We start from the raw sequence: 15,052 nt of genomic DNA, 5'->3' as shown, positions 1-15,052 counted from the left end.
GGGCATTGTGGTGGGCACCTGTGGTCCCAGCTACTTGGGAGGCAGAGGCAGAAGACTTGCTTGAGCCCAGGAGTTGGAGGTTGTTGTGAGCTGTGATGCCACAGCACTCTACCCAGGGGGACAGCTTGAGGCTTTGTCTCAAAAAAAAAATAGGATCTCTGGGCCGTGCCTGAAGCTAAGTGGGTGGGGTGCTGGCCACATACACCCAGGCTGGCAGGTTTGAACCCAGCCCGGGTCAGTAAACAACAACTGCAATAAAAAAAAAATAGCTGGGCATTGTGGCGGGCGCCTGTAGTCCCAGCTACTTGGAAGGCTGAGGGAAGAGAATCTCTTAAGCCCAAGAGTTTGCGGTTGCTGTGAGCTGTGACACCATGACACTGTACCCAGGGTGACAGCTTGAAGCTCTGTCTCAAACAAACAAACAAAAAAAATAGGATCTCTGCCGCTATAAAGTTCACTATGTCATGGTGCCATTGAGTAGGAGTTGAGCTGCCACTTATTATTATCCTTGGAACTGGCTGCTTCAGAGCAGTCAGCTTTTTGTTGGAAGGCAAAGGCATAGCCATATTCATATTCTCAATCCTGAGAGGATGTTCTCTATCACATTCCAAATTTCTTATCTCTTTTTATAAGATGAGTCTGTGTGTGAAGAAGTATTGCATAGGCTCCTCTGACAGCTTTTGATTTGAGTTGTGAAGGAAATATATGCTTATTATATAGCACTTGGTTTGGGTTGAGGAAATTGTATACTTGTTACATATGTAACAGCTAGAGACTGACTCCTTACTCCTACACTGTATTGTGCTTAGCACCTGAACACAAGTATTGTCTCTTGTTCATAGTGTCTTCAAGGTTTTAGAATTTTAGGGTCAAGAGATGTTAGGTTCTTATTTATTTGAATGTATCTGAAGGTTTCTTTCTGAACTGGTCAGTGCTCCCACAGTTTTGTAGATGTTGGGATTTTCTTCAGTGATCTGTGGTTTCCACATTCATGATTTTATTTCTTTGTGGTTTTCTTTTGAGATAGAGTCTTAGTCTTTCACCCTCAGTAGAGTGCTGTGGCATCATAGCTTACAGCAACCTCAGACTCTTGGGCTCAAGCAATTCTCTTGCCTCAGTCTCCCAAGTAGCTGAGACTATAGGTGCCTGCCACAATGCCTGGTTATTTTTAGAGATGGGGTCTCGCACTAGCTTAGGCTGCTCTCAAACTCGTGAGCTCAGGGATTCCACCTGACTCAGCCTCCCAGAGTGCTGGAATTACAGGAGTGAGCCACTGCACCTGGCCTCATGATTTTATTTGATTATTATAGTAACCCAAGAGGTACATGAAGGAAATATCCTCATTTTTGCAACTTGGACACTGAAATTCAGGGCAGCGATGCATAGTTGTAGCCTTACCAGGCCCCTGGCTCTGGACGTCTCTGCTGTTCTCCCCACCTCACTGCATTTGCATTACCTCTGGGCAATCTGTTCTTTCTCTTAGGATCATCATGACTTGCAGGAAATGGTATGTGTTTGGAACTGAACGAGGGATTCCTTTCCAGATGTTGTGTCTTGAGTCATGTCCTCTTTCAAAAACAGCTGCCATGGGTCTCCAGGCCTTTGATGTCATCCCAGAATGTTTGCTTCTGATCTGGCTTCTCAGACATTCTTGCAGTAACGTATTCCTTTTTCTCCAATAGGGGAGAACCTACGCCAGATGAGCAAGGACTACCAGCAAGTGTTGCTGGACGTCAGGCGGTCTTTACGGCGGTTCCCTCCTGGTGAGAAGCTCTCCCAGTTTTGCCATATTTGAATAGAGTCTGTTCCATATGCACTTTCTTGAGTTGACACTTGCCAGTCCCTGGAAATTTTCATCTCAGCAGGACACCACCTCGTCAGGGACCTTTGGTACTCCCAATTTGCTAAGTCTTTCTTTTGTCAGCTGTTCATTTTCAGACCCCCACTGGGAAAGCCCAAACCGAAAATAATTTCCCCCTGGCTTGGCACCCGTAGCACAGTGGTTATGGCGCCAGCCACATACACCGAGGCTGGCGGGTTCAAACCCAGCCCAGGTCAGCTAAACAGCAGTGACAACTGCAACAAAAAATAGCCAGGTGTTGTGGCAGGCGCCTATATTTCCAGCTACTTGAAAGGCTGAGGCAAGAGAATTGCTTAAGCCCAAGAGTTTGAGGTTGCTGTGAGCTGTGATGCCATGGCACTCTACCAAGGGCAACATAGTGAGACTCTGTCTCAAAAAAAAAATGTATTTGTGGGTGGTGCCTGTGGCTCAAAAGGGTACGTGGGCCCCATGTGCCAGAGGTGGTGGGTTAAACCCAGCCCTGGCTAAAAAAAAGAATATATTCCTAAAACTGCTGTCCCATTCCCAGGAAGAAAGAGAAGACTGACTCTTTCCATTTTCAAAAGGAAGGAAACTAGGCAACAAACCTCACATGTATGACCTATTTCTCTTCCCCTAGAAGCTCCACCTTTTATGTCTGTGGAGAATCGCTAAAGAAAATTAGCCTCCAAACCATTGTTTGACTCTTCTGAAACCCTGCCCTGGCTTGGGTTTTGTCTGATAAAAGACCTTCTCTCTTGCTTACATCTTTGCTCCCGGGAGAGACACTGGTGATTCCCTTATAGCCAGTAATCTGTCAACTTGGCTTGGGGTTTTGGGGGGTTTTTTGAGACAGAGTGTCACTATGTCGACCTCAGTAGAGGGCTATGGTATCACAGCTCACAGCAACCTCAAACTCTTGGGCTTAAGCAATTATCTTGCCTCAGCCTCCCAAGTAGCTGGGACTACAGGCGCCCACCACAACACCCAGCTATTTTTGTTGTTGTTGCAGTTGTCATTGTTGTTTAGCTGGCCTGGACTAGGTTTGAACCCTCCAGCCTAGGTGTATGTGACTGGCTGAGCTATGGGTGCTGCCCTTTTCTGAGACAGAGTTTCACTTTGTTACCCTGGGTAGCATGCTGTGGCATCATAGCTCGCAGCAACCTCAAACTCCTGGGCTCAAGCAATCATCTTGCCTCAGCCTTCTGAGTAGCTGGGACTACAGGCACCCACCTATTTTTAAAGACAGGGTCTCAGCTCAGTGCTTAAGCAGCTAAGACACCAGCCACATATACCAGAACTAGAGCGTTCAAATCCAGTCCAGGCCTGCCAAACAACAATGACAACTACATCTAAAAAATAGCCAAGCGGTAGTCCCAGCTATTTAGGAGGCTGAGTCAAGGGAATCCCTTAAGCTCAGGAGTTGGAGGTTGCTATGATGCCACAGCACTCTACTCAGGGTGACAGCTTGGGGCTCTGTATCAAAAAAATAAATACATAATAAAGACAGGGTCTCCCTCTTGCTCGGGCTGATCTTGAACTTGTGAGTTCAAGCAGTCCACCTACCTCGGCCTCCCAGAGTGCTAGAATTACAGGTGTGGGCCACTGCACCCAGCCTTTTTCTTTTTTTTTCAGACAGAGGCTTACTCTGTTGTCCTGGGTAGACTGCCATGGCATCCTGAGTAGCTGGGACTACAGGCACCTGCCACAACATGGCTCATTTTTTCTATTTTTAAAAGAATCAGGTTCTCACTCTTTACTCAGGCTGGTCTTGAACTGCTGAGCTCAAGCAGTCTACTGGCTTCAGCCTCCCAGACTGTTAAGATTATAGGCATGAGCCACGGCACCTAGCCCCAACTTGGTTTGATAAAAGCATGTGCCATGGGTGGTGCCTGTGGTTCAAAGGAGTAGGGCACTGGCCCCATATGCCAGAGGGTTCAAACCCAGCCCTGGCCAAAAACTGCAAAAATAAATAAATAAAAGACAAAAAATAAATATTATTTTAAAAAAAAAAAGCATATGCCATGGTTGGGTACCTTTTTGCTATCCTGCTGGTTTAGATGATACCATCCAGGACTGATGCCTCCCATTTTTTCCCTAGGTAACCAATTTTCCCTATGAACCCTTTATTTCTTTTTCACTTACATAAAGTCTATGATATTCTTTATATATGGGGTGGACTTTCCATGTAGTCCTCATATTCTTTTCCCATCCATGTTCTTATGGGCTTGATTGGCCACTATTAAAGTAAAAATTCAAACAAGATTTAATTTTTACTCTCATTACTTTCTTTTCCTTTTTCCTCCTTTTTTTACGTCTTAAGTCAGTCTTACTCTGTTGCGTAGGCTAGAGTGCAGTGGCCTCATCATAGCTCACTGCAACTTCAAACTCCTGGGGGCAGGCACCTACCTCAGCTTCCCAAGTAGCTGGAACTACAGGGATATACCACTAAACCCAGCTAATTTTACTTTTTGTAGAGATGGAGTCTCACTGTTTTGCCCAAGTAGGTCCTGAACTGGCTTTGAGCTATCCTCCCACTTTGGCCTCCCAAACACTATAGAGCTACCATGCCTGGCGAATTTTTTTATTTTTATATAATTTCACACTTATCCAAAAAAATAAAAAGTTGCAAAAATAGGACAAAGAATTCCCCAGGTACCTTTTATACAGATTTCCTTGCATATTAACATTGTACTGTATTTGCTTTATTAACTGCTTTCTTTTTTTCTCCATATACACATATATAAATTCTTTTCTGAACTATTTTAGAGTAATTGGCACCCTTTGTGCCCTAAATATTTCCAGATATATTTCTTGCTTGCTTGCTTTTCTTTTCTTTTTTTTGAGGCAGAGTCTCACTCTATGGCCCTGAGTAGAGTGCTATGGCATCATAGCTCACAGCAACCTCAAACGTCTGGGCTCAAACGATCCTCTTGTCTCATCCTCCCAATCAGGACTACAGGCACTTGCCACGATGCCTGGCTAGTTTTTTTATTTTTAGAAGAGACCAGAGTCTTGATCTTGTTTAGGTGATCTCAAATTCCTAAACTCAAGTTATATACCTGCCTCAGCCTCCCAGAGAGCTAGGATCACAGGCATGAACCACCACGCTGCCCAGGATATGTTTCCTAAAGATAAGTCTCTTTCATAATCATAGTGCACTTATTAAAATCAGTAACAGCATTAAAAAATACTGTTACCCAGGCAGCGCTTGTGGCTCAGTGAGTAGGGTGCCAGCCCCATATACTGAGGATGGCGGGTTTGAACCTGGCTCCGGCCAAACTGCAGTAAAAAAATAGCTGGGTGTTGTGGCGGGTGCCTGTAGTCCCAGCTACTTAGGAGGCTGAGGCAAAAGAATTGCTAAGCCCAAGAGCTGGGGGTTGCTGTGAGCTGTGATGCAACAGCACTCTACCAAGGGTGACAAAGTGAGACTCTGTCTCTTAAAAAAAAAAAAAAGAAAGAAAGAAAAATACTGTTACATAATTAATTCACAGATTTTATTCAGATTTCACCATTTATCCTACTAATGTCCTTTATAGAAAAAAATACAAATTCATACATTTCTCAGTCATCATATCTCTTTAGCTTCCTTTAACCTGAAATAGTTCCTAAATTTCCCTTTCAATGGGTTTATCTAGTTTCCTTAGTAGGAGATTCAGGCTTGTGCTCTGTAGGTAGAAATTCTGCAAACATGACACTGAGTCAGTGTGTCACGTGAGGAGGTGCTTGCTGTCTGGACTCCATTATCATCACTGTCAACTGCGAGGACTTGGTTAAGATGTTGTCTCCAGGTTCCCCCACTGTAAGGTTGCTAGTTGCTGACACCTTCCTGTGTGCCAGGTGGTATCAACCACATGTGGATCTTGATATGCGTTGCCAAATGGTTTGTAATTCATCTTCTTATATTGGACACTATCTCTGAAAATCCATTGTTGGCCTTCTTCCTAGCCTTGTTAGTAGGCTGCTGCCAAGTTCAAATACATCTCTCCTTTCCTTTCCCCAGGCATGCCAGACAAACAGAGAGAAGGGCTCCAGGAAGAACTGATCGACATCATCCTTCTCATCTTGGAGCGCAACCCTCAGCTGCACTACTACCAGGGCTACCATGACATCGTGGTCACATTTCTGCTGGTGGTAGGCGAGAGGCTGGCAACATCCCTGGTAGAAAAATTGTCTACCCACCACCTCAGGTACCAGTGCAGAGGATCATAAGAAGATGGGTAGGCTCAGCGCCTGTGGCTCAAGTGGCTAAGGCACCAGCCACATACACCTAAGTTGGTGGGTTTGAATCCACAGCCTGGGCCCGCCAAACAACAATGACGGCTGCAACCAAAAAATAGCCAGATGTTGTGGCGAGCACCTGTGGTCCTAGCTACTTGGGAGGCTGAGGCAGGAAACTCGCATGAGCCAGGAGTTGGAGGTTGCTGTGAGCTGTGATGCCACAGCACTCTACCCAGGGGGACAGCTTGAGGCTCTGTCTTAAAAAAAAAAAAAAAAGAAGATGGGTAGCATGCCTCAAGCCCCCTTGGGATAACTTGTCAGCCCATTTTCTAATCAGTTTTTTTCAATAGTCTGAGCCTTCTTGACTCACCAGCCCTGATCTAAGTGGTTGGTCTGAACAAGCTCATTGAATTATCTTCCTCCAGGGATTTTATGGATCCAACAATGGACAACACCAAGCATATATTAAACTATCTGATGCCCATCATTGACCGGGTGAATCCAGAGCTCCATGACTTCATGCAGAGGTAAGTCTGTGTCTACATTTATGTGTACATACACTCACACACACTCTACACTGCAAACTCTCCCAGTCGTTTCTTCCTCATAAGTCTAGTTCAGTGATACTATCTTATGTGTAGTGTTAAGTTCTTCCAAGTTGTTCTTTCCAGTCACCAGTGATCTTGGTAATTCAGTTCTGTACGGTCCTGGAGGTCTTTTTTGGGTACTGTATTCTTTTGGGGATACAAGGATAACGCATAGCCCATGCCTTGAGGAGTTTACATTTAATGGGGGGGAGGTGGATAAGGTAAGTATCACATGGTAGACTTTAGGGTATTTTTTTGTTTATTTTGTTTTAATAGTCTCACTGTTACCAGTGGAGTGTCATGGCCTCAGCCTAGCTCATAGCAACCTCAAACTCCTAGATTCAAGCAGTCCTCCTGCCTAAGACTCCTTGAGCAGCTAGGACTACATATGTACACCACTATGCCCAGCTAATTATTTTCTGGTTTTAGTAGAACTGAGGTCTCACTTTGCTCAGGCTGTTCTTAAGCTCCTGACCACAAGCTGTCCTCTTACTTCCACCTCCCAGACTGCTGGGATTACAGGTGTGAGCCACCTGGCCAACTTTGAAGTCATTCCTACAAGAGAAATACAGATTCCTACAGGCTCTAGAGGCGAGAAGGGAAAGGCCATCTGTGGGGTTTTTAATTTCCCAAATACCAAAGAGAAGAAATATTTCTTTGCAAATCTTATGATTTTTTTTCCTTCTCTTTTTTTTTTTTTTTTTAATTTTGCTTTCAATTTCAGTTGGCTTTCACTCATTGAAGGGTTTTTTTTTGTTTAAATTTTTTTTTCCTTTCTTCCTTTAGCGATTGTCTTGCCCTTTGCCTCCCAATTAGCTGGGATTACAGGCACCCACCACAATGCCCAGCTTTTTTTTTTTAGCAGAGACAGGGTCTCTGATTCACTCCAGCTCATGGCTCATGCTGGTCTCTCAAACCTCTGAGCTCAAACAATCCACCCATCTCGGCCTCCCACAGCGCTACGACTACAGGCGTGATCCTCCTCTTTTTAGTTGGAAATGTGTTCTTGCCTCAATTGTTTTTTGTTTTTTTAAATAATGGTTGTGTCTTAAGTGTCTTAAGGCATTTCAGTGCTCTAACTGAAAAATTCACATGCTCATGTTTTCAAGTCTGGGAATTTGTGCCTTTGCCCCTAAAAGGGGTAAGGCTATCTCAGATGGAAAATCATAGTTCTCTGACATTTTGGCCATTAGGAGGGCTCCCAGTGAGATAAGGCAGCCAGGCCCCTGTCGTGGTATTAGAGTTGAAGACTTTGTATTTTGTATGGAGAAGATACCAAATTCCTAGGTGGCCAACCTTTTTAGAACACCTGTTTTCCAAATGCTTCCTTTTCACCGGCACTGAGGAGAATGAAGGCCCAGAGAGAGGGAAGCGGTGACCCAGAAGGGAACCTAACGTCTGGATTTCCTTTGCTCTCCTAGTGCTGAGGTGGGGACCATCTTTGCCCTCAGCTGGCTCATCACCTGGTTTGGGCATGTCCTGTCTGACTTCAGGCACGTTGTGCGGTTATACGACTTCTTCCTGGCCTGCCACCCCCTGATGCCCATTTACTTTGCAGCTGTGGTAGGTACAGGCCATGAGCCAGCAATTAGGCTCACTATCGCCTATCCCAGCTTGATTTCTTTCCCTGAGGGAAACCTGGTGGTTATAAAAAAGATGCAGAAAATATTTCCTAAGTCTAGTGTCCCTGGACCCCATTCTGTGCAATGTTAAGGGTGTGTCATGAAGAAAATAAGTTGGGAAATGCTGATCAAACAAAGTTAAACCAATTTATCTACTGTGTGACTCATCTGAACCTTTGAAATGCTACTATATGTGTAAATTGTCAAGAGTTCCTGTTGACATCTCTTGGAAGATGTTCAGCTGAGGAACACAGTTTGGAAAACAGTCATTAGTACAAACTGCCAACTCCAGGTTTAAGAAGAGACCTAGTGTTATGCTAGAAAAATGAGATGGCTTGTGCTAGAGGATAGAGGAAGGGCCTGAATGAGGGAGTGAAGATGGAGACTTGGAAGGTCATCACTGGTCCCTTCAGGAGCTGTGGATTTGTGGACTCAGTTAGAGGAAGACATTTAAAGGGAGCAAGACCATTCTTTTTCCTATTTCTTCTGTGCTGGAGCTCCAGGAATTTCCCAATAATCCCTCTCCTTTTCTTACTCCTAAAAGCATCTCCTTCATTTCTTTGAGGACTTTGGGGGACACTTGAGCGGGCAGATGTGCCTGGAAGGACTTAGATTATAATTAATTTGTCAGCATTTCACATCACAGGGTAGAAGTTTGCCTCTCACAGGAAGGGCCAGGCCTAGGAACAGCTCTGAGAATGTGTACGTTGTTACTTCCTCCATGGATGCAAGAGTCTGTTGAACATTTGGGCTGAGTGCTGTCCATTACCAGTTTCAGTTTATCTCTATGGTGAAGGGAGTGGGTGTGGTCCAGGCCCTGCGAGCCTGTTCTCTGATGTGAGGCCTGCCTCCCTTCCTGCAGATCGTTTTGCATCGTGAGCAGGAAGTCCTGGACTGCGACTGTGACATGGCCTCAGTTCACCACCTGTTGTCCCAGATCCCTCAGGACCTGCCCTACGAGACCCTGATCAGCAGAGCAGGAGACCTCTTTGTTCAGTTTCCCCCGTCCGAACTTGCTCGGGAGGCAGTTGCCCAACAGCAAGCTGAGAGGTGAGTGAGGCTGGTCCACTGGTTGAGCTGGGGTGGGGAGTCTGGTGGGCCACAGGGCTAAGGGCATGTTTCCAGAGACGTCAGCGGGTCATATAAGCAGGTCATTGCTTATAACTCAACAGGCCTTTATCAAGAAGAACTTTCTGAGCAATGGTTAGCACTATCCTCAGCCTGTTCAGTGTAGTTGTTCTTTCCTTCTCTCCCTTCATTTTCTTCTTTCTGTCTCCTTCCCTGCAGAACGGCAGCCTCTACCTTCAAAGACTTTGAGCTGGCATCAGCCCAGCAGAGGCCTGACATGGTGCTGCGGCAGCGGTTCCGGGGACTTCTGCGGTCTGAAGATCGAACAAAAGATGTCCTGACCAAACCAAGGACCAACCGCTTTGTGAAACTGGCAGTGATGGGGCTGACAGTGGCGCTTGGAGCAGCTGCCCTAGCCGTGGTGAAAAGTGCCCTGGAATGGGCCCCTAAGTTTCAGCTGCAGCTGTTTCCCTGAATGCCAGAGAAGATACTTCCTCTCACATGACATTCAGGCCTCACCCTTCCAGGGAAGGTTTGGGAGGAGGTGGAATTTCCTTTATTAAAAGGGTTTCTGTCAAGGGTCTTCTATTCCTGCCACCCTTCCCTGCCTGTCCTTGTTTGCCTTTGCTTCAGAGGCCATTAGCAGAGCCTACATGACACTGAGGGCCTGGGCACAGGACTCTTACTCACCTCCCACTGGACTTCAGAGTGGGCTCTGTGCCGCCTCCCCTTGGATTGGAGGGAACGGGTTTCTTTAGCTCCCAGCTGCCTTTGGAACTTGCTGCACCCTGGTGACTGGGAACCTCCTGGCTGCCCAGTAGAAAGTTAGCTGGACCATGGGATGCCTTCCTTGTCACTCCTGTCTGCTTCAGGTGGACTAAGAAGCAAGGGGCACCAACAGAGAAGCTGGGATTTGGAACAAAAGCAAGATAGCAGAGGACTCTAGCCTGGGAATACTATTGGCCCCTCTTATGAACAGGTCTGTTAGCTGGTCAGAAATCAAAGAGACAAATGTCAGGTTACTGGTTAAATCCTACCTATGTTTAGGCTAGAAAGTGCATGGGCATTTCCAGTCAAACAAGAAGGAATTTTAGTTTTTAAGTACTAGGCCTAGACTGGTTTTGCCTGCCTTTTTCTTTTCTTTTTTAATTTCAGAATAATGTGAGTACACAAACAACTGGGATACAACATTACATTTGTTAGGTAGCGTCCCTCTCGTACTTATGTCCTGCACCCAAGAGGTGCCTTTGTCATTGCTTTAAAAGATACTTTTACTATTTTTAGAATTATATACACCCAATATATAAAGGACCCTCATTTTAAAAATAATACTTCCTTCACGGAAAAAAGAGTTCTCATCAGAAAGATGAGCTTCTAAGATCCTGAAGTTTACTTTTACCCAATTGTTTAACACTTTGCTTTAGCCAGCATTACTGTTTGTAAAGAGCCCCATGCTTCCGAAGTGCCCACTTTCTGACTGGCTTCCTTCCTGTTTTCCTCAAATCACCCTCCTACTTCCAAATAGGCACCCACTTGCTACCTTGGCATTATTTCTGGGATCTGATTTATCTCCTCAACTGCTAGTCTCTCCCTACTGGTTGGAAATGTCATTGGAAACCTGCCGGCACCCAGAAAGGGACAGACTGTAGTCTGAAGAGCTTGGCAGGAATCTGGAACAGCCAGCCCACCTCCCCAAGCTTCCCCACGGATTCTGCAGGCCTCAAGGAGCATGGGCAGTCACTTGTTCTTCTGGGACAGCTTTCCTGAAGCAAAGCCAGGTTTTTTTCCAATTAACTCTGGCTTAAAAAAAAAAAAAAAGTGCCTTTTGCTGCTTTAAAGAATTGGGATATATTAAGTATGAAGCAGCCATGTACTTTTATTTTCCTGGTCTTTCCTGGGCACTATTTTCTCCTGGCAGGTATTTGCTTTAAGTGAACATGCCAGAAGCACTCCACCCCACCGTGTCCAGACCTCCACATCTCCCCGATGCTGGTTGGGTGCAGCAGGAAGGATGTTCCATATGCCAGGGTGCCAGCAGGCCCAGAGGTCACACTAAGCACTTTAAAACCAAAAAAGGTTCAAAGTGATGGTCCATTCTCTACAGCAAAGCCCTCCCTGGGCTGAATGTGTTGTAGATTGATTAGTTTAGAAAGTGGTGAACTCATCAGCATAAAGGAGTTTCTTCTAGGACCCAGAGGTGGATGTGATGAATGTTCCAAGCTCTCCCACTGCACATTTGTCCCCTTGTCACCATTTCAGTGGCAGTAGCCTGCCCCTCCTGCCACAGCACTCAAGCCTGTTGGTAAATACTGACAGAATTGATGGGGAGGAGGAAAGGAGATGCATGTGATGGGGGACCCAAGGCCATAGCACTTTGGGTCCCAGGAAGCAAGTAGTACTTGCTTATGTTGTGGCTTAAGAAGGAAAAAGTTTATAGCTTTGCTGACACCAGGGTTCTCCCCTGCCATTGAGAAGAAAGCATTATTTACTTACCTTCAGGTGGTTTACTTATTCTGTAAAGAATATATGTAAATATTTTGTACAGAGCCCTGTATGAAATAAACAGCCATATGTGGTACTGATCACCTCTTCCATCATTCTTTCCTTCCCGCCACTTTTAGAGTGTGGACTTAGATACCTGGCCAGGAGGCTCCCCACTTTGTACCAGAGCCCTGGGAGTGAGCTGTGGTCTCTGGATTCCTGCTTGGCCCTGACTTGCCAGGACATCCTGGGCAATACCTGCAATCATGCTGTTTCTATTTCAGCTTCAAAAAGTGTGGTCTAGGCTCAGCGCCCATAGCTCAACAGAGTGCCGGTCACATACATCAAGGCTGGTAGGTTCAAACCCTGCCCTGGCCTGCTATAAACAATAATGACAACTACAACAAAAAAGTAGCCAGGTGTTGTGGCAGGCACCTATAGTCCCAGCTACTTGGGAGGCTGAGGCAAGAGAATCGCTTAAGCCCAAGAATTTGAGGTTGCTTTGACGTGTGACGCCATAGCCCTCTACTGAGGGCTACATAGTGAGACTCTATCTCAGAAACAACAACAAAAAGTCTGGTCTACACACTCCAGCTTGGCCTGGGGCACTATGATATTATGAGATACACATATACTGGTTTCTGTCCAAGGTTCCTGGATCATAACTCCCAGCATGTTAGAATCTTGGGGCACTGCGGGCCTCAGAAAACAATCAATCTCTCTCCTTCTCTTACCCTCCTTTCACCAGCCCTGGGGCAAGACACTAGTTTGACTCTGGGTCTTAAGACTTTCCAGTGAGGGCCAGATATACCTGCCCCATGCCTGGGAGGAAGGATCTGAACACAGCCTTGCTGGGTTTCCCACTCACTCTATATTAGATCACACTCACATTTCAACACTTGTCTGTGGTTCCACATTCCATCTATCCAATGAAGTCTCCATGAAAGGCCTGAGAGGACAGAGTTTGGGAAGCTTCCAGAGGGCTGAACATAGGGATGCTGATAGGAATGTGAACAAGAACTCATCCATGGGCCAGGTGTGGTGGCTCACACCTGTAATCCTAGCACTCTTGGGCGGCCAAGCACTCAGGGATTGGCCTGATCTCAGAGGTCTGAGACCAACCTGAGTCAGAGTGAACCCCATCTTTGAGGGAAAAAAAAAAAAAGACAATCACAACAACAACAAAAAACTCATCCATGGGCTGGGACGGTGGTGCACCTCAACCCCATGGGGATAGGAGCTTCTGTGTTCAGAACCTTTCTTCCAGACCTCTCCCTATATGTTTTCATCTGGCTGTTAGTTTGTATCCTTTAAAATATCCTTTGTAATAAACCAATAAATGTGTTATCCTGAGTTCTGTGTGCTACTGTAGCAAATTAATCAAACCTAAAGAGAGAAGCTGTGGGAATCCCAACTGAAGTCTCCTGGTCAGATATACTGGAGGCCTGGACTTGGAACTGGTGGGAAGGAGGGGACAGCCTTGTGGGACTGAGCCTTCTACCTATGGTATCCGAAGCTATCTCCAGGTAGATAGCTTCAGAATTTAGTTGAATTGGAGGATGCCCAGCAGGTGTCCTCTGCAGAATTGATTGTTGCTTGGTGTGTGGCAAGAAACTCCCACATACTTATTCAGAAGTCACAGAAGTCTGCTTATTACCAAGTGAGCGCAGAGTCTGTGTTCATGTTTTTTCCACACTCACTGTCATATTGATGCCGTGGGGTGGGTGCTGTTGGCTAGTTCTCACACATTGTTCTGGGGATACATTTGGATTTGGAAGCTAACCAGAGCTGGATGTGGACGCTTTTCCTGCACATGTAATTTCCATCCATAGAGGAGCCGTGAGAGCTGTTCTTGCCAAGCTTTCCAACATCCTCTGAACACTCCCAGCTGCTGGGTAGTGGGTGCAGAGCTACACCTCCTGTCTGTGTCCTCCACCAGAGTCCACTCCTGCAGGTCCTGGAGTCGGCCAGGACACTGCCTGTCTCTGGGAGCTCACACCAGAGAACTCTGAAGAACACAAGCAGTAGTTTGTTTTGAGCTGCAAATTCTGGGGCAGTTCTTAGGAATTGATGGTTGAATGAAAAGAATGATAGAATCTGCTGGCCAGGGCAGTGGCTTATGTCTATAATCCTACCACTCTGAGAGGCCAGGGTGGAGGATTCCTGAGTTCAAGAGTTCGAGACCATCCTGAACAAGAACACTGACTCTGTCTCTATTAAAGATAGAAAAATTAGTTGGGCATTGTGGCAGGGGCCTATAGTCCCAGCTACTTTGGAAACTCAGACAGGATAGCTTAAACTCAGGAGTTTGAAGTTGCTGTGAGGTCGGCTGATGGCATGGCAGTCTAGCCTAGGGTAACAGAGTGAGACTCTGTCTCAAAAAGAAAAAAAAAATGCTTAATAAAAAAAGAACAGGTGGTGCCCGCCCATAGCTTAGTGGGTAGGGCACCAGCCCCATACACCCAGGCTGGTGGGTGTGAACCCGGCCCCAGGCCAGCTAAACAATAATGACAACTGCAACAAAAAAATAACCAGGTATTATGGTGGGCACCTGTAGTCCCAGGACTTGGGAGGCTGAGGCAAGAGAATGGCTTAAGCTAAGGTGACCAGACATCTCACTTTTGGTGGGACAGTCCCAATTTTTAACAATTTGTCTAGCACCCCACAGCATTTTTAAAAAGTCCCAATTTTTGGAAAGAATGCACGACAAGCTAGGGAACGGTGGGAAAATGAGAAGGGAATATGGTTTTCGGCAGCCATGTGGCTATTTCACCAGGATATGAGTTTTATATTATTTTTATTAATTTTATAATGTTAAACTTTAATAATAACAAATAATTGTTGAGAACTGATTATCAAGAATTGCTTATCAAAGTTCGCACTGTTGATCAGTTGTTAGAATTTGACCACCATTGTTCAGACTTAATGAACAATGGCATTTTTTGGCATTGGCAATGACAAAAACATTTTGTAACTGTCTCTCAGAAGATACACATTGTACTGCATGCTAGTGCTAGTTAAACAAGTGATGTCAACAAATCAGCTATTCAGATAATTTAGGTAAGTAATTTATTTATTTATTTCATGAATTTAGCAGACAGTACTCGTATTATTTATATTTTATAGTAGCAGCAAAAAGTCTAGTGCTGGCCTTGAACATGACACTTATGACTTACGAGGTATCATCATTTAAAAAAATATATTGATAAAGAAAAGGTTAAATCTTGGGCATCAGCAAAAATCACAACAGAGAA

At 45.4% G+C, this 15,052-nt stretch overlaps 1 protein-coding gene across 2 annotated transcripts in view; it reads left to right on the top strand.

The window, feature by feature from the left end:
• The window catches only part of TBC1D20 (TBC1 domain family member 20), a 24,468-nt gene extending 14,573 nt beyond the window's left edge, over positions 1 to 9,895 (top strand). The window contains exons 3-8 of one of the 2 annotated variants that reach the window (XM_003802617.3): positions 1,683 to 1,763; positions 5,823 to 6,009; positions 6,466 to 6,567; positions 8,049 to 8,190; positions 9,112 to 9,299; positions 9,537 to 9,895. In XM_003802617.3, the coding sequence (XP_003802665.1) occupies positions 1,683 to 1,763; positions 5,823 to 6,009; positions 6,466 to 6,567; positions 8,049 to 8,190; positions 9,112 to 9,299; positions 9,537 to 9,792 (956 nt within the window). In that variant the 3' untranslated portion in view covers positions 9,793 to 9,895. The remainder of the gene's footprint in view (positions 1 to 1,682; positions 1,764 to 5,822; positions 6,010 to 6,465; positions 6,568 to 8,048; positions 8,191 to 9,111; positions 9,300 to 9,536) is intronic. The other variant, XM_023508496.1, reaches the window with a different exon arrangement.
• The last annotated feature ends 5,157 nt before the right edge of the window (positions 9,896 to 15,052 follow it).

The sequence above is a fragment of the Otolemur garnettii genome, unplaced genomic scaffold, assembly GCF_000181295.1.
Source record: "Otolemur garnettii isolate 467f Iridium unplaced genomic scaffold, OtoGar3 scaffold00251, whole genome shotgun sequence".
NCBI lineage: Eukaryota > Metazoa > Chordata > Mammalia > Primates > Galagidae > Otolemur > Otolemur garnettii.
Note: the sequence above shows the minus strand (reverse complement) of the source record. Positions and strands in the feature narration are given on the sequence as shown.